At 40.3% G+C, this 18,102-nt stretch overlaps 1 protein-coding gene across 3 annotated transcripts in view; it reads left to right on the top strand.

The window, feature by feature from the left end:
- Positions 1 to 18,102, top strand: part of PTPRB (protein tyrosine phosphatase receptor type B) — a 108,917-nt gene that overhangs the window by 52,145 nt on the left and 38,670 nt on the right. For 2 of the 3 annotated variants that reach the window (XM_060245065.1, XM_060245066.1), the window contains 7 exons: positions 711 to 980; positions 4,899 to 5,162; positions 6,822 to 7,085; positions 8,993 to 9,274; positions 12,884 to 13,162; positions 14,522 to 14,671; positions 14,812 to 15,055. In XM_060245065.1, coding sequence (XP_060101048.1) covers positions 711 to 980; positions 4,899 to 5,162; positions 6,822 to 7,085; positions 8,993 to 9,274; positions 12,884 to 13,162; positions 14,522 to 14,671; positions 14,812 to 15,055 — 1,753 coding nt within the window. Of the gene's footprint in view, positions 1 to 710; positions 981 to 4,898; positions 5,163 to 6,821; positions 7,086 to 8,992; positions 9,275 to 12,883; positions 13,163 to 14,521; positions 14,672 to 14,811; positions 15,122 to 18,102 lie in introns of all 3 variants that reach the window. The other variant, XM_060245067.1, reaches the window with a different exon arrangement.

The raw sequence follows: 18,102 nt of genomic DNA, 5'->3' as shown, positions 1-18,102 counted from the left end.
ATTCCACTTAGTACTTAGGGGAGGGGCCATGGCTCAGTGATAGAACATCTGCATTTGACATGTAGAACATCCCATGTTCAATCCTTGGTATCTTCAGTTAAAGGATCAGGCAGTAGGTGAAATGCCAGTCTCAGTAGACAATACTTACCTTGATGGTCTGATTCAGCGTAGGGCAGCAGCACCAACCAATCAATGATGCAACATCAAGACATGTGTGCAAGTCACACACTCTCTCACGTGTGTGTCCTCACCCATCACACCACAGGCAGGCATGCCAATCCAGTGAGCCTCTGTTTGAGAATGGTCCCCATAATTGATCTAAGAAATACCCATTTAAGCAGCTTCACATATACTCAATAGTATCTGATCATTAGGGAGATTGGTCAGGGGGAAGTAGGGGGGGAGCACCTGTTGGGGGATTTCACATCAGCATGCCTGGAGGCTCATGTGGTACCAGCCTTCTTTGTGGCCCAACAGGACTGATCTTTGATGCCTCTGTTACCACCTTCAGGGGGAGAGCTTTGGAGGTCATCTGGGATATTGCCCAGGGAGAGAGGCCTGGATTGTCAGTCAGCACGGCACTCACCCAGAGCCTCTTTCTAGAGCCCATTGTATTTATCCTCACCTTATTCCTAATTATTTAATAATTGTCACCATGTATGACAAAATGCTGTACATGCCTTCTTCACAATTTAAATAATTGTTCCTAGTTCCTGCCCCTGTTCAGGAATTACATGTGGACAACCTGTACAGCAGCCACTCACTGGTAGTAACCTGGCAGAGCGCTGCTGGTATAGCTGAACGATACGACATCCTTCTCCTGACTGAGCAAGGCATCCTTCTAAGCAACAAATCAGAGCCCATGACTGCTAAACAGCACAAATTTGAAGATTTAACACCAGGCAAGAAATATAAAGTACATATGTTGACAGTCAGTGGTGGCCTCTTCAGCAGCCGGGCAGAAACTGAAGGCCGAACAGGTAATTTCAGCATTTTTATTAGAGGGACAGCATGTAGTTATAAGCATTGAATATATTGGAAGACCTGCTTATTATTTAATAAAAAAGAATATCATCAGTATTTCTGTAGAGCTTTTATATGTGAATGCTGTGTTTTGCAATTAATTTTCTGTCTAAAATAAATGGTTGACATCCTGCACATTGAATAGCTTCCAAAATATCTGTCATTACCTTCCTAAATCATTATAAGCCTTTGCAGATAACTTATAACATGGTGTTCTCATTCAGTCAAACCATTCACTTGAAATTAATAGAAACTTTGCTTGGGAGTAATATTTGTGAAAATGCTGCATGTTGATTAATCCACAGTAACACAGACTGTCACCAAGGGACCATTTTCTCATGTCATGCTTAAATAAGCATTTATTTTGCCAATATCTGTTATCCAAAAAAATAAAACCTACAATAATGACTTGTACATTCGCCATTCCTGTTGGCAAGCCATGCAAAAATAATATGCAAAAATAGCCTGCTGAACTTAATACTATGGATTCCTGCAAAGATCCACCTTGTTTCCCATGTTGTTCAATATCTACATGAAACCACTGGAAGATTGCATTAGGATTTGGAGTGTGGTGCCACCAATATGCAGATGACACCCAGTTCTGTTTCTCCCCATCAGCTGAGTTGGGTGGATCCGTGAAAGTCCTGAACAAGTGCTTGGCGAACTGCTGTGGTAGTAGGGTTACCAGCCCCCAGGTCTGAGTGGGGGATCCCCCACTTTTTGGAGTTCTACCCAAACAGTAATGTCCCCTATGTGATGATGTCACATGGAAATGATGTAATCACCCTGGGGCGTTGTGAGGGGATGCTCTGGTTTGAGGGCAAAAATCTATGGTTTCAGGGCAATTTTATCATAGTTTTCCCTCAAACCAGAGTGATGACATCACTTCCATTTGATGTGATCATATCAGCAATGATGCTGTTTGGGGGTGGAGCAATACCCCCATCCTGAAAGGCTCCGTCCCCCCACTGGTGAGAGGTAAGGACCAGCAACCTTATGTGGTAGTGAGGTGGAAGAGGGCTAGGGAACTGAAGGTCAGTCCAGACAATGACAATGACAAAGCTGCTCATGGACTGGAGGATCAGCCTGTCCTGGAAAAGGTTGCACTCCCTCTGGAGGAACAGGTTCATAGCTTGTTGGTGGTGCTGCACCCTCGCCTAATGATGGAGTCTGCTCCACTTAGTACCATTTACCTGCTTTGGCTGGTATGCCAGCTATGGCCATTCTTTAAAAAAATGTGAGTTGTCACAGGGATCCATGCTCTGATAGCATCCAGGTTAATTACTCTAATTTGCTTTACTTGGGGATGCCTTTGAAAATGGTCTGGAAATTTCAGTTGGACTGCAGTTTTGGCAGACAGGTTATTATGGAGCCGGGGGACTGGATACAGGGATTTTATCACCCCTGTACTGAAAGATTTGCACTGGCTGCCCATCTGTTTCCAGGCACAATTCAAGGTTCTGGTATTTACCTTTAAAGTCCTAAAATGGTTGGGGCCAGGGCACTTGAAGGAGTGCCTTCAACTGTAAGGTCCAGCCTGTCAGTGAAGATCCTCTTCTGAAGCCTTGCTCTCTGTGCTCCCACATTCTGAGGTGAGGGCAAGTCGTGACCAGAGAGAGGGCTTTTTCATTGGTGATGCCTCACCTTTGGAATGCCGTCCTGTGTGATGCTCAGTTAGTGCTTACTTCACTTTCTTTTAGCTGCCAAACTAAAGCATTCTATTTTGATGTGCTTTTAACGAAGGGGTTTTATCTCTTAAACATGTGGTCTGCTTTTGGCCCAATGTTTATTTTATTTGCATATTTTTAAGCTGCTCAATGTGCATTTTATGTTGTTACAAGCAGGAGATCATCAAGGATTTGTGGGGGGCACCCTGACCTGAATGGCCCAGGCTAGTCTGATCTTGTCAGGTCTTGGAAGATAAGCAAGGTTGACTCTGGCAAGTACTTGGATGGGAGACCTCCTTGAAATTCCAGCAGTTGGGAGGACAGGGACAGGCTTTATTCTGCCACCTCTCTGAATATCCTCCAGGCCCCAAATAGGGTCAGTCACCAGAAGGCATCATGATTTCCAGGTGCAGGCACACACACACTCAAAATACAAAAAAAAAAAAAGGATTTGTGGGGGGCATCTCATTTTCCCCTGCATGCCCCTTCCCTACTATTTCCTCTTTTCCTCTTCTGGAAGCTCCCATAACCTCTAACCTCTTCCTGCTTCCTTCTCTGTGCCATTTGCTACCCAATCTACTTCTCTCTTCAGCTTGCCTTTCTGTCCCCATGGCAGCTTATCACAGGGAAAAGTCTGGCTAAGTTGCACAGTGGCTGCTGGAACTGGGCTGAGCCAAGTTGTATGGTGGCTGCTGGCTGGTGGTTGTATGTTTGCTGCCACCAAGCTCAGCTGTGTAGCAGCTGCTACCATCAGACTCAGTTGTGTGGTGGTTGTTGCCACTGCTGTCAGGCTGAGCTCAAATGTACAGTGGCCAGGGTGGACCAAGTTGTGTAGTGAGTCTTTGGTGGTCACTGCCAGATCTGTCCTCCACAAATCCAATTCTAGAAGTGTACAGAACGGGGGAGAGGGACTGGACCTTTTCCAGTGTTGTTTTGGCCTGCAAATATTTTCCTTGCAGAAACCAAAGTTTGGAAGGCTCAGCATTATTGTTATGATTGCATATAGGATTTCCAGGTCCCTCCATGCAGCTAGCAGGATGTGTGGGGTGCACTTACTAGGAACAGGGAGGAATGCCTGGCATTTCAGCTAAGTGCCTACATGACCTGGAAGTGTTGTAGACACTTTGGGGATATTGCAGTAATACTCTGGTTTGGGGGCAAAACTCTACAGTAGAAATAGCTTCTACCATAGAGTTTTTGCCCCCAAACCAGAATATCACCCCTCTCCCCGTGTGCCTATGTCTCTTCCAGGTCACATAGGCATGTCATTTTAATTTCTGGTGTTCCTCCCTTTTTGGGGGGAGGGAGCAATTTCCCTCCACCAGTGGCAGAGAGGTGGGACCTGGCAGCGGGAGACTTCCACCCCCACCTAGATGCTTGCCATCCCTAATTGCAGAGCAACCTCAAAAATGGCCACTGAGAGTTCAGTGCCCATTGTTTTCTTAGAGCTACAGGCATTGTTTTTCAAAAGTATACTTTTAAAAAAGATTTCAGATTTTCCTGCAACCTGGGACTTCTTTCCAGTTTCCAGAAAAATCCTCCCATCTGTTCCTAGCTCTGTTTTGCTCAGGCCTCAGATTCAGTGGGAGCTCACAGGAGCACAGCTCCTGAATCTTTCTAAGAGTTCCACCTCCTTGTCCATTGAATAGTATGTGCAGCTGCATAACAATCCCTGGATGAGCTCCACCACCTATTTTTCTACAAAATGATCCCTGGTTTTGCTGATTTTGCAAAATGCAAAATCTTTACCGAGTGGCTTAGAATCGGATATATGATGCCCTGGCTTATTTTAATGGCATCAGCTTGGTTTTTTAATGACTTGTTTATTTTTTATTTTTATTAATTTGTATTCCACCTTCCCACGAGCGGGCTCAGGGTGGATAACAACAAAAGTTAAAATACTTAAAACTACAAGCTAAAACCATAAAATACAATAAAACAAACAGCATATATGTCACAGGCGGCGGTTTCCATTGGGTGCATTCTTGTTTTAATGGTGTAAGTTTGTTTTAGTGATTTCTTTAATAGCTTTGTTTTAATGATTTTTCCTAGTTTTGTTCTGTTGTCTTAGTTGTAGGCCACTTCAGCAGGTCTCTGGAGAGATGGTATATAAATTTTCTAAATAAATAGACAATCCATATATTTGTTAGTCTTTCAGATGCAACAAACTCTCTGATATAATATTCTCTCTGTTATCTCTGATTTCAGTTCCAGCAGCTGTCACAAATCTGAAGGTCACAGAAAGCACCACTGGGCGCTTATCATTTAACTGGACTGCTTCTCAGGGGGAGCTGGATAAATATGACATTTTTCTGTACAACCCAGATAAGTCTCTTCAGGATAGAGTTTCAGGGGAACAAAGTCTCCAACTATACTCTTTCCAGAACTTAGTGCAAGGCCGGTTGTATAAAATGGTGATTGTTACCCACAGTGGTGATCTTACTAATGAAACATTCATCCTTGGGAGGACAGGTAATGGATTAATGCTACAGCACCAAGATGGCCTTTAACAATAATTATTGTCAGCTTTGATTGTGTGAAGCTATTACTAGTAGGGTTGCTAGTTCTCTGACAAGGTCATCATAGCCCTAACTTAACACATACACAAACACAATGTTTGAGCATCTCCACATGTCATATAAATGTGGTAGCCGTCACTCTGACTGAAGGCATGTGCCTGAAGCATAGCCAAGGAATTTAGTGTCTGATATCAAGTTTGCCATGCCAAGCTGAGCTTTCATTTTAAATGGACAATATGTTTTAGTTATTACAGGTCTTGGGAGAAACTTGACAATGTGTAGGTGTTGTGTGTGTGAAATCAAGGAAGTTAAGGGAAAGCTAAGTGACAAATTGAATGATCAAGATGAAAGATTTAGTGCCCTGCATTGCCTCTGCTATTATTCTGTGGCCACACTTTTCTGGCTACTTCTTACATTGCCATTTTAATGAGTGCAACATTAAATATTACATTAGTAAGAATCATTATCTGTCTCTTACTCAGGGCTTTTTTTATAGCAGGAACTCTTTTGCATATTAGGCCACACACTCCTGATGTAGCCAATCCTTCTGGAGCTTACAGTAGGCCCTGTACTAAGAGCCCTGTAAACTCTTGGAGGATTGGCTATATCAGGGGTGTGGGGCCTAATATGCAAAGGAGTTCTTGCTACAAAAAAAAGCCCTGAATAAGGTCATATGATGGAAATACCTAAATCCTAAGCATCTTTCAGGAAAAGATCTGGGATGATTAAACTTGGCACATTTATCATCCTTCTACAGGTAGTAAAGGATGGAAATCTCTAGAACTAGAAGAGGGTCTACATTACAGAAAACTTCCAGAAAACATCTTTCAGAAAAAAATTCTGTGGTGGATTTTAATCAGGAGTATAAATTTCAGGAAAATTTAATCTGGAAGGTTTTAGTTTTTCTAAAAATCGATGTACTCCAAACCTAAAAATCCCAAATATTAAAAAAAATTTCAAAGTGAGGAGGGTCACAGAAATAAAAAGATCTACAAGGCAATTCCTAATGTGTAATATTCAGGGAATAAGATTCAAACTTGTGGGCTTCTCATTGGTTTCTGTGAAAGGAAATATTTCACATACAAGAGAATTTCTCATTTTGTTTCCAGAGTATATTCTTGATTACAAAATAGGGTGTAGAAGCCATGTGGAATTTAATTTGTGTTTTGGCATACTGGGCCACAGTAACTAAGGCCACAGCCATGCGTCTCAGAATTGCTGTTGAAGCAGCCCAATATGAAAGTTACCTGAGCTAGCCTGATGATAACATGAATGAATGAAAGCCAAGTAAATTAGTAGGGAAATTCACCAGTGATTTTTTTTTCCCTGAAGTGAATACTGTGTAAATGCACAAAACCTTGCTTATGGTCTAGAAATGGCTTATGGCTGCTAAAAGAGTAATTGTAGGTATGAAACAAGGTTTGCAATTTTCAGTTCAATACAATTTTCACTACCTGTTTCAATCAAAAGACAAGTGACTTTTTTTTTTTTGCCCATATCTGTTTTGACTTCATGAGGTGACCATAATCAGTCTTCTTCTTTACACTTCTTAATAACAAATGGTTGAGGATACACAGTAATGGCCACTGATTCTTTTTTTTATTATTTTTAGTTCCGGCTCCAGTTACCAATCTCAGAGGATCCAATCAGAATAAGACAGAGAGTCTGTGGTTTAACTGGAGCCCTGCATTGGGAGATTTTGATCACTATGAACTGGATCTTTATAACCCAAATGGCTCACAGAAGGAAGTGCATTTTGTTAAAAACTTGACAGAATGGTGCTTCCGGAGTTTAGTCCCTGGCAGAAAATATGCTCTTGTTGTTGTTACCCATAGTGGTAAGCTGACCAATACAGCAAATACTGAAGGAAGAACTGGTAAGGACCAAGTTACTTTCATTTTTGCTTTATTGCTGCTGTCTATTGCCTTTTTCTATTTGTTTACTTCAGCACTGTGTGAGAGATTTAACTGATTAAAGACATAGGAATGTTTGGATGAGTCTGTATAATTAGAGTAGTTTCTAAGTCTCATGTCCTGTTCCTTTGTGATCACAGGGAAATAGGAAACAACTAGATAATATGGTTTCATTCCCTTTAAAAATCCCTGATAGTTGCAATCTAATACAAATAAAGCAGAAGTGTAGGAAGGAATTTTTTTACAAAATTAAAAATCCTGAGAATCTAGTCATTCTTTTATTCACTGGCCATTATTTTTCTCCCCCCACTTTTTGCTAAATAAATAAGGATTCTAGTTGCATCTTAAAAACTAGCAAAATTTATTCCAACATAAGCATTTGTAAATCTGAACTCACTTCATCAGAGGCACTGAACTGTTCAATCATTATATATATTTATACTGAAAGCTGCAAACAACAAAAGATGATATACTAAATATGTCAGCAGGGATAGTCCTGGCCAATAGGCAACAGGGCCCTGCACTGGGGGGCCCAACCACCCATGGCCCAATCCCCTTGATGGAAGGAGGACAAGAATAAAAAGAGCAGGCTCCCGCCTCTGCCACTCACAACCATCCTGCCCGGGGCTTAGGTTATCTGCTCACAGCAATGGCCACACACGCTCGTCCCATCTGGGGCTCAGGCAGCTGACTCAGTAGTGGCCACTTGTTCCCACTTTATTCAAGGCTCATACAATCAGCTTTCAGGAATGGCCCCCATGGGTCTCACATAGGGGAAGGTCCCTGGTGAGTAATGGAAGCAGTGAATATGGAGCTTCTTCCTGGACTTTTGCCCAGTAACTCATGATCACTAAACTGCTCCTGTATGTGGGCAATATCTTGTGGAATCTTTAAACTCAGTTAAGTGATTGAATAAGATGTCCTATTGCCAGGGGATATGTTAGTTGTGACATGCTGCTCCTGCCCCCTATTTATGACTAGCAAACCCCCCAAAAATGATACTAAATAGGCAAATTATGAAAGTTTACTTAATACCTACAACTTATGCAGTTTGACAAAAATCAACCTTTTTATGCCATAGAATGTGAAATATAAGTAGGCTGTCCAGCCAGGTGATAGGATAGGCAAAGACACAGAGGAAGATCTCTCAGCATTTACAGATTCTCCCAGTGTTTACAGAAGGTCAATAGGTGTTTCACAGGGATAGGGAGAGTTTCATTCTTACATCTTGGTATGATTCTGCTGATCAAAGCTGCCCCTCACCCTTGCACTTATTAGCCCTTGAAGGGGGGAAAAACAGGGGCCTCACATGGCAGCTATTCATCTTTCAAAAGAAATGGATTCAATCATGGATATACCCTGTATCTCATCAGTTTTGGCACAAAGAATTCTATTAGTGGCTTTCCTTTATATAAAGGTTTATTATCATTGCTTTAAATGAGAGTAGTGCAAGCTAAGGAAATCCCCAGGAGCTCAATAGGAGGTTATAGGTAGGACATTCTTTGTCAACTTCAGCCCCCCACCAACCTATTTGCACCATGGGGATAATAATATTAACATATGACAGATTTGTGGTTAAGAGCTACAAGATAGTTTCAGAGGGTAGCCGTGCTGGTCTGCAGTAGAACAGCTATCTGACAGATTTCTGAAAGTATCTGACAAAGTGAGCTTTGACTCTCAAGAGCTTATGCTTTGAAAATCTTGTTGGTTTCAAAGACTACAAGAGAATGTATGTGAAGCACTTTGAACATTATATATGCTATAAAGTGCTATTGTTGTTATTGCCATCATCATCATCATCAATGTATTAGGTATGCAAGTGAAACAGATTACCTATGTGTTTTTTCTATTTTTTCCACTTTCTCTATAGCACCGGTCCCTCCAAATTCTGTATCATTTGCTGATGTCACAAATACCTCCTTATCCATCACATGGTTGGGTCCTCCTAACTGGACAGATTATGATGATTTTGAATTGCAGTGGACCCCAAGGGATTCTCTCAATGTCTTCAATCCTTACAGCAGCAGCAAATCAAAAGGACGTATAGTGTATGGCCTCCGCCCAGGACGACTATATCACTTCAGTGTCAGGAGTGTCAGTGGCCCTATTCGGAAAACTTACAGTGAATCTCTATCTGGAACTGTGAGGACAAGTAAGGTCCCAGTTTGAAACTTAAGAACAAGATCAGAACATTGGCCTGTATCCCACAATGCATTTCAAAGGCTTAAGAACACTTACATTTTCTTTAGAGGAGGTGGCAATTTCCAGTTCCCCCTTCTCACTGCAGACCCCCGGCTTTACCTCCTAGGTTGTTCTTGAGGGTCTGCTGGCCTCAGGAACAAAATCTGGGGAGATACACTGGGCTGTGGGGAAACAAGGTGAAATCACCAATAGGAATAGGCATGAACTGGCTGATGAACTAAAGTTCAGCACAAATGGTTAATGAAGTGAAGTTTGCAAACTAAAGAGCTGCCATGAACTTCCATGAATTTTGATGCCGTTCATGGCAGTTCATGAAAAACAACTTAGCTGGTTGGTTTAATGGCTCAGAGCCCCGGCTTTACCTCCTAGGTAAAGCAGACCCCCGGCTTTACCTCCTAGGTTGTTCTTGAGGGGCTGCTGGCCTCAGGAACAAAATCTGGGGAGATACACTGAGCTGTGGGGAAACAAGGTGAAATCACCAATAGGAATAGGCATGATGAACTAAAGTTCATCACAAATGGTTCATGAAGTGAAGTTCGCAAACTGAAGAGCTGCCATGAACTTCCATGGATTTTGATGTAGTTCATGGAAGTTCATGCAGAGCATGAAAAACAGCTTAGCTGGTTGGTTTAATGGCTCAGAGCCATTTAGACCACTTTGTTTTGCATAAAGCAGCAGGAATTGCTGCCAAAAGCTGTGGTGAGCAGAAAGCAAGGGGTGAAATGGCTGGGAGGTATTTCACCACCGAAAGCTGTGGTGAGCAGAAAGCATGGGTTTAAATGACTCATGAGACAATACAAACTGGTTCAGTTCATGAACCAGCATATCTGTGGTTCAATCATGAATCACAAACCAAACAACAAAAGCACAGTTTGTGGTGTTCCGGGCTATGTCGCCTTGCTCTCAGTCGGGTCTGTGAGCTCTCCTGCATGCAGCCCCCCTGAATCAGGAGGAGGGAGGGGTGCCATGGATGTGACACCCCCAAAGAGGCCCTGGGGAGGTCTCTTTTCAACACGGGGCTTTTACAGCAAGGCAGGGGCGCAACGGCAGTTGCTCCTGTTCTTTCTGTATGCCCTGAAGCTCTCCCCGTCATGATCGCCATTACAGCAGCAAGAGTTGAATGCCTAATCGCTTGCTTTTCTTCTCTTCAATAAGCTTTTGATCTATCACCCCTCTGTCTCAAGCATGACAACTCTACAATGCAAGTAAGTCGGCTTTCAATTGCCAATGGCTAATGGGTTGTTTTTACATTTCAATAAACTGGCGGTTCAAAGGAAGGGAAAGAGGTCGATACCTCTAATTTACCTGTGAATGAGGCCATGAAAAGCTAAAGAACATCTCTAAGTACTGGAAACAATTTGAATTAATCTGAATATGGATACTTAAATCGACCCAGATCATAATTGGATATTTGTTAAAGAGACTATTATTCAGCTGCAATATGGTCTGAACAAAATGAGATACTTGTTAGAGGGACTTGTCATCTGATTTGAAATTCATACGCTAACATCTAAAAGTCCAGTTGGAGGAGACTGGGAAGGATGGCTATCTGGGACTCTGAGTTACTTTTCAACCTGGATTAATGGACTGAGTTTGCTGACAGAGAAAAATGGCTTTGCTAAGCGAAATTTTTCACAAAAAAGATATTTTAAGCAGTTTGAAGTCTCTGAGGCAAGATCTTGGTTTATTGACAGAGTTGGTTAAGAAGCAAATGGGAGCTTTTGTGCTGAAAACTAGCGAAATCTCATATCTACATGAGCAGAGTGGTAAAGAGAACCTGATGATGTCTGTGGAATTGAAATGGGAAAGCGACCCGTTGGTAAACGAACAAAAGAAAATTAAAATGGAACCCTATGGCCTAATTTAAAAAGAAGACCGGAAATATTCAAGTTAGGTCGAGAGGAACAAAGGCTGTGGAATTTTTCCCACTTTCTTCAAGAAGGATGACTGCATTAAGAAGTAATAAGATGCATTTTAACCAGAAAATCATGATGTGGAAATCTTTCAGAAAGAAGAACCTCCTGAATTAGATTTTTCTCAGTGGATACTTGAACATGGACTTTGTAAGAAAATCTGATATGTGATATTAGAAGGCTAAGTGAGATTTCTTTTTCCTTTTTTGTTTTTTTTGGGGGGGGGCTACAATAATTTGTCTTGTTTAAAACAATATGGATATAAAAGTTAAAGAACTAAATAGTCTTTGAAAAGAATTTTATGTAAAAATAGTTAACAGATTAATTTTTAAGAAGGCAGATAGCATAATTACTTGATAAATTGGTGAACTTGTCTTTAACAGATAATGATATTAGCTTTTTATGTTTGTTATTGATATGGGTAATCCTACAAGTTAATTTATAACTGTTAAGAAGGTAGATATTGTAATTATTTTGTTAATTAGTAGATCTTCTAATATGTTTGTTTGAAGAAATTGTCTATAATAAAATAGATAAATTATTGTGCTTTATTTCTAATCTGTCAAGGATAAAGACATTGGTCACAGACTATAAGGAGAGAGAAGGTGCATATTAGTTACAAATCAGGAGATAGATTTCTTTTTAGTAAGAAGGGTTTCTTGAAATGTTCTTATCTTGGTGAGTAGTTGGGTAAGGAACTCTCAATAAGAACAGGCATGTGATTTTTATTTTTGGGTTATAATAAGTTGTTTTTTTCTAGCCCAATAGGGATATAAGAGTTGGATTAATTGTTAAAAAGGCAGACAGCACAGTTGTTATGTAAACTGGCAGATTTGTCTTTAGTATGTCTCCCAGGAGAAACTGTTTATATTGAGATAGACAAAATACTATGTTGTATTTTTCTTTTAGCTTCTTAAGGATAAAGATATGAATTTTTTGTGTCTATGTTAATGAGGATAGTGTTAAACTAACAAACATCTGTGTTTTTAACATGGTTAAGCCAAAGCAGCTAGTTCCGTGTTGAGATTGCTCTGACTTGTTTATACGTATATGTGTTGAAGAAGAACTGTTTAGACTTGTATTGCAAATAATAGTTTAGTAAAAATGTTTTATAATGCAAGATAAAGATGGTAAAATATATGGAGAACTCTATACTTGAAAGTAGAACAAACTGGATATTTTATTTGGAGGTAGATTTAAAACTGATATATTTGTATTTTTCTTTTTTTTCCTGCTTTTCCCATTCTGTATATGCCCTCCCCCCTTTTTTGTATCTATGCTTATGCTTCTTTCTTTTGTTGTTAAAACCAATAAAAATTATAAAATAAAAAAACAGTTTGTGCCCATCCCTAATTAGCAGTAATATAAAGGGTTTTGACAATTTAGAAATGTTATCTAAATTATAAGTACTAGTAGATGTAGAATAATGCTATAGGCCATGTTCCAAGGTACTTCTGAAACATGGTAATTATCTTAACAGCAAGCCTAAAGAAAAACTAGCATTACAACATTACTGTTGAAAATTGTAATACCCTTTTAAAATTAGCTTTAGCTTTAATATATTAAGATTCGTTCTTTTACCACAAAGTAAACGTAACATATCACTTAAAATGTTTTTTCTATGCTGCATCTGCTTTTCTTTGAAGGACCAGACAAGATACAAAGTTTACACTGCCGGCCACAGACTTCTACAGCCATTGCATGTGCCTGGATTCCTCCGGATTCTGACTTTGATGGTTATAGTGTTGAGTGCAAAAAAATGGATACGGAAGAGATTGAATTCTCCAAAAGAATAGAGAGAGAGAAATCTGTGCTTAATATAATGACCCTAGTGCCCCATAAAAGATACTTGGTGTCCATCAAAGTGCAGTCAGCCGATATGACCAGTGAAGTGGTAGAAGACAGTACCATCACTATGATAGATCGTAAGTCTTTTTGCATAAACTAGTTTGCAAGCATGGTGTAGTGGAAAGGAAAATGGGAAGGAAGGCAGCTTCCAGTGTGTGATAAAAGACTTTGAAATGAATATGTGGCCAGAATGTAGAACATCTGCTCTGTTACATTCAGTGCATATTATAACACTTCATATGAGTTTCAAAGCACTGTGTTTTTAATTGCTAAATATTTCCTTGACTCATGCTTTAAGAGTCACAGAGAAGTTTTATATTCTAATCTGTCAGCAAACTCAACCAACTCTTTACTTTCCATTTATAAATGGCTCTTCTCATCTGTTCCTCCCTTCTCTCTCTCTCTCTCTTTTGGTCCTTTCTTGCATCCTTTGTTGGCTTCTTGTAGCTCTTCAAACAAGATAGCTGGAGATATGTTCCTTCCTACAGTCATGAAGCAGGAAATCTAGCTTCTCTCAAGTCTTTCTCCCTTCTCCTCTCAGGTGCAGTTTTGCTTATTGCAGTTAGTGTTAAAAAGAATAATTGCTGAATCCCCATCAATTTAACAATTTCCACTTCATGGCAAATAACAAAATATTGTTAGTAGCAAATTATTGCTATTAGTTAAGCTGCTATGATGTCATAGAAAGGTTGAGCAGCTTAGTGCTAAATATCTAAGTGCCATTTTTTCACAGATCTTATAACTGGCATTCATTCATCGATAAGCATTGTACTAAAGATGGCATGGTACAGTTTATTGGTCAGCTTGGGCTTTTGAATGATATTTTGTTGGTTCCTCCATCTAGTCAGCAAGTTCCAATTTTGTGCATAAATTTGTGAAAGATCTGAACATTGTGAAATTCTCTACACATATACCACAAGTTCTGCAAGACGCTCCCTGGAAGAAGGACCTGGTGGTCCAAAACGGACTTTACACTGCTAGCTGTCCGTTGGAGCTCTTTTTGGATTCATGTCTTGGATTTATTTATGATTTGGACTGATATATATATATATATATATATATATATATATATATATATATATATATATATATATATATATATATCCAAATATATGCATGTGTGTGTGTGTGTGTGTGTATATATATATATATATATATATATATATATATGTGTGTGTGTGTGTGTGTGTGTGTGTGTGTGTGTGTGTGCATAAACATGCACATGCAGTATGTAAAATAATGAGGTTGCTGAATGGCACTTTTTTTCTTGTATGAAACATTTTGCAAATATATTTTTCACAGAGTGGTTTTGATTTATTTGGTTGCAACCATATATTTACTCTGCTTGACTGAAAGTTTGCATTTAAGCTACCTGTCATTGTAGTTACTAACTGTACAATTAATGGTTTTTGTAACACAACTGTTTTATCATCTAGGCCCTCCACCACCACCTCCACATATTCAAGTAAACAAAAAAGATGCAATTATCACCAAATCTTCCATTCACTTCACTTTCAACTGCAGCTGGTTCAGCGATACCAATGGAGCTGTCAAATATTTCACTGTGGTTGTAAGAGAAGCTGATGGTACGTTTTCATGCATTAACAAGGTGCCTTTGTTATCATCTTCCACAACTGGTTTAGTTGCTGTAAATTTTGATACAATTTGCATAATTCTGACTGTAGTAATAGCACAGTATTTCACTTTTCCAATTACTTCTCCCTAGACAGTGAAGAACTGAAGCCAGAACAATATAATCCTTTACCTTCCTACATGGAATACAAACGCAACAACTCCATTCAAGTCTATCAAACAGATTATTTTGCAAGTAAATGCACTGAAAACCTGGACTCCAGCTCAAGAAGCTTTGATATTAAACTTGGAGCAGAGATGGAAAATCTGGGAGGAAAATGTGATCCCAATCAGCAGAAATATTGTGATGGACCACTCAAACCCAGGACTGCCTATAGGTCAGATTTATTGTGGCAATCATGACACCAAAAATGTGGCACATTATTTAGAACTGTGCTCCCTAGGTACTGAAGCCATTTAACCTGCTGTATATTAATAGCTCCAGCTTCATGATCTTCTGCTTAACTGTGCCATTTCTAACAGCTTTCCCCCCAACTCTGTCTCACAGATGATATCTAAACTGTTCTTTCACCCATGTCCGTGAATGCTGCAGAATGTATTTACTGAGCTCTGTGAAGTGTACCACTTTCACATCAATGTATTTCTCCAATCTCTCCATGAAAATTCTCAGATCACTAATCTTTCTGAGTGGTGTCCTGGAATATGAAAATAACAACACATTTATTGTGGATTATTCTGATTCTGGGGACACAGTGGTTGGATCCAAACTTCAGTTTCTGCTGGCAGGACACTTGTGCCAGGGGCAATTGCACATTGCATCTAGTGCTATTTCTGGTTGTGCCCTGACCCACAAGTATAGCATTTCAGGGGGGATGAAGAAATACAGAGAACCAGAAAATTTCCATTCAGTTTGGCAGTACTAAGATCCTACTCAATATACTCAGATAAAATTTATACCACAAGTTAGGAAAGGCACAAACAGGTATAAGAGAAGGCCTGCATGGTTAACAAACAAAGTAATGGAAGCTGTAAAAGGTAAGAAGAACTCCTTTAAGCGGTGGAAAGCTAGTCCAAGTGAGATTAATAAAAGGGAACACAGGCTGTGACAAATCAAATGCAAGACTGTGATCAGGCAGGCAAAAGAGACTATGAGGAGCATATTGCAAAAAACATAAAGACCTACGATAAAAATTTCTTCAAATATATTAGCAGCAGGAAACCAGCCAGCGAGGTAATGGTGCCCTTGGATGACCAAGGGGTCAAAGGATTACTGAAGGAGGATAGGGAAATGGCTGAGAAGCTGAATGCATTTTTTGCCTCCGTCTTCACTGTGGAAGATGAAAAATGTTTGCCCACTCCAGAACCACTAATTTCGGAAGGGGTGTTGAAAGACTTGAGTCAGATTGAGGTGACAAGAGAGGAGGTCCTACAACTGATTGACGAATTAAAAACTAATAAGTCACCAGGTCCGGATGGCATAAATCCAAGAGTTCTGAAAGAACTCAAAGTTGAACTTGTGGATCTCCTGACAAAAATCTGTAATCTTTCATTGAAATCTGCCTCCATTCCTGAGGTCTGGAAGGTAGCAAATGTCACCCCCATCTTTAAAAAGGGTTCCAGAGAAGATCCAGGAAATTACAGGCCAGTTAGTCTGACTTCAATACCGGGAAAGTTGATAGAAACCATTATCAAGGACAAATGAGTAGGCACATTGATGAACACAAGTTATTGAGGAAGACTCAGCATGGGTTCTGTAAGGGAAGATCTTGCCTCACTAACCTGTTACAGTTCTTTGAAGGGGTAAACAAGCATGTGGACAAAGGGGACCCAATAGATGTTGCTTACCTTGACTTCCAGAAAGCTTTTGATAAAGGCTCCTTAGTAAGCTTGAGAGTCATGGAGTAAAAGGACAGGTCCTCTTGTGGATCAAAAACTGGCTAATTAATAGGAAGCAGAGAGTGAGAATAAATGGGCAGTCTTCACAGTGGAAGACATAAGAACATAAGAGAAGCCATGTTGGATCAGGCCAACGGCCCATCCAGTCCAACACTCTGTGTCACACAGTGGCAAAAAAAATTATATATACACACACACTGTGGCTAATAGCCACTGATGGACCTGTGCTGCATATTTTTATCTAAACCCCAGAAACCATTGATAGAAACCATTATCAAGGTAAGACGGTAAGCAGTGGGGTGCCGCAGGGCTCCGTACTTGGTCCCATGCTCTTTAACTTGTTCATTAATGATCTGGAGTTGGGAGTAAGCAGTGAAGTGGCCAAGTCTGCAGATGACACTAAATTGTTCAGGGTGGTGAGAACCAGAGAGGATTGTGAGGCACTCCAAAGGGATCTGTTGAGGCTGGGTGAGTGGACGTCAATGTAGCAGATGAGGTTCAATGTGGCCAAGTGCAAAGTAATGCACATTGGGGCCAAGAATCCCAACTACAAATACAAGTTGATGGATTGTGAACTGGCAGAGACTGACCAAGAGAGAGATCTTGGGGTCATGGTAGATAACTCACTGAAAATGTCAAGACAGTGTGCAATTGCAATAAAAAAGGCCAACGCCATGCTGGGAATTATTAAGAAGGGAATTGAAAACAAATCAGCCAATATCATAATGCCCCTGTATAAATCTATGGTGCGGTCTCATTTGGAGGACTGTGTGCAATTCTGCACCTCACTGCACCTCAAAAAGGATATTATAGCATTGGAAAAAGTCCAGAAAAGGGCAACTAGAATTATTAAAGGTTTGGAACGCTTTCCGTATGAAGAAAGGTTAAAACGCTTGGGGCTCTTTTGTTTGGAGAAATGTCGACTACGGGGTGACATGATAGAGGTTTACAACATTATGCATGGGATGGAGAAAGTAGAGAAAGAAGTCCTTTTCTCCCTTTCTCACAATACAAGAACTCGTGGGTATTCAATGAAATTGCTGAGCAGTCAGGTTAGAACGGATAAAAGGAAGTACTTCATCCAAAGGTTGATTAACATATGGAATTCACTGCCACAGGAGGTGGTGGCAGCTACAAGCATAGACAGCTTCAAGAAGGGATTGGATAAAAATATAGAGCAGAGGTCCATCAGTGGCTATTAGCCACTCTCTGTGTGTGTGTGTGTGTGTATATATAGGCCACTGTGTGACACAGAGTGTTGGACTGGGTGGGCCATTGGCCTGATCCAACATGGCTTCTCTTATGTTCTTACTTAACTGCTTCACTGGGGTGCATACAACTGGCAAATCAAATCATGAGTTGGATTTCCCCTCTGTTTTCTACCCTGTTCTGAGACTTTTTCAGTTGTTACTTTCTGAACAGGAATCTCAGCCCATTGCAACTCTCAGGTATGCACTCATCAGGGAGATACTACAAGTAAATAAAACAAAGTTATTTGACTACAGATTTCTAAAAACATACATCCTAG

This window comes from Heteronotia binoei, chromosome 8 (assembly GCF_032191835.1).
Source record: "Heteronotia binoei isolate CCM8104 ecotype False Entrance Well chromosome 8, APGP_CSIRO_Hbin_v1, whole genome shotgun sequence".
NCBI classification, from domain to species: domain Eukaryota; kingdom Metazoa; phylum Chordata; class Lepidosauria; order Squamata; family Gekkonidae; genus Heteronotia; species Heteronotia binoei.
Note: the sequence above shows the minus strand (reverse complement) of the source record. Positions and strands in the feature narration are given on the sequence as shown.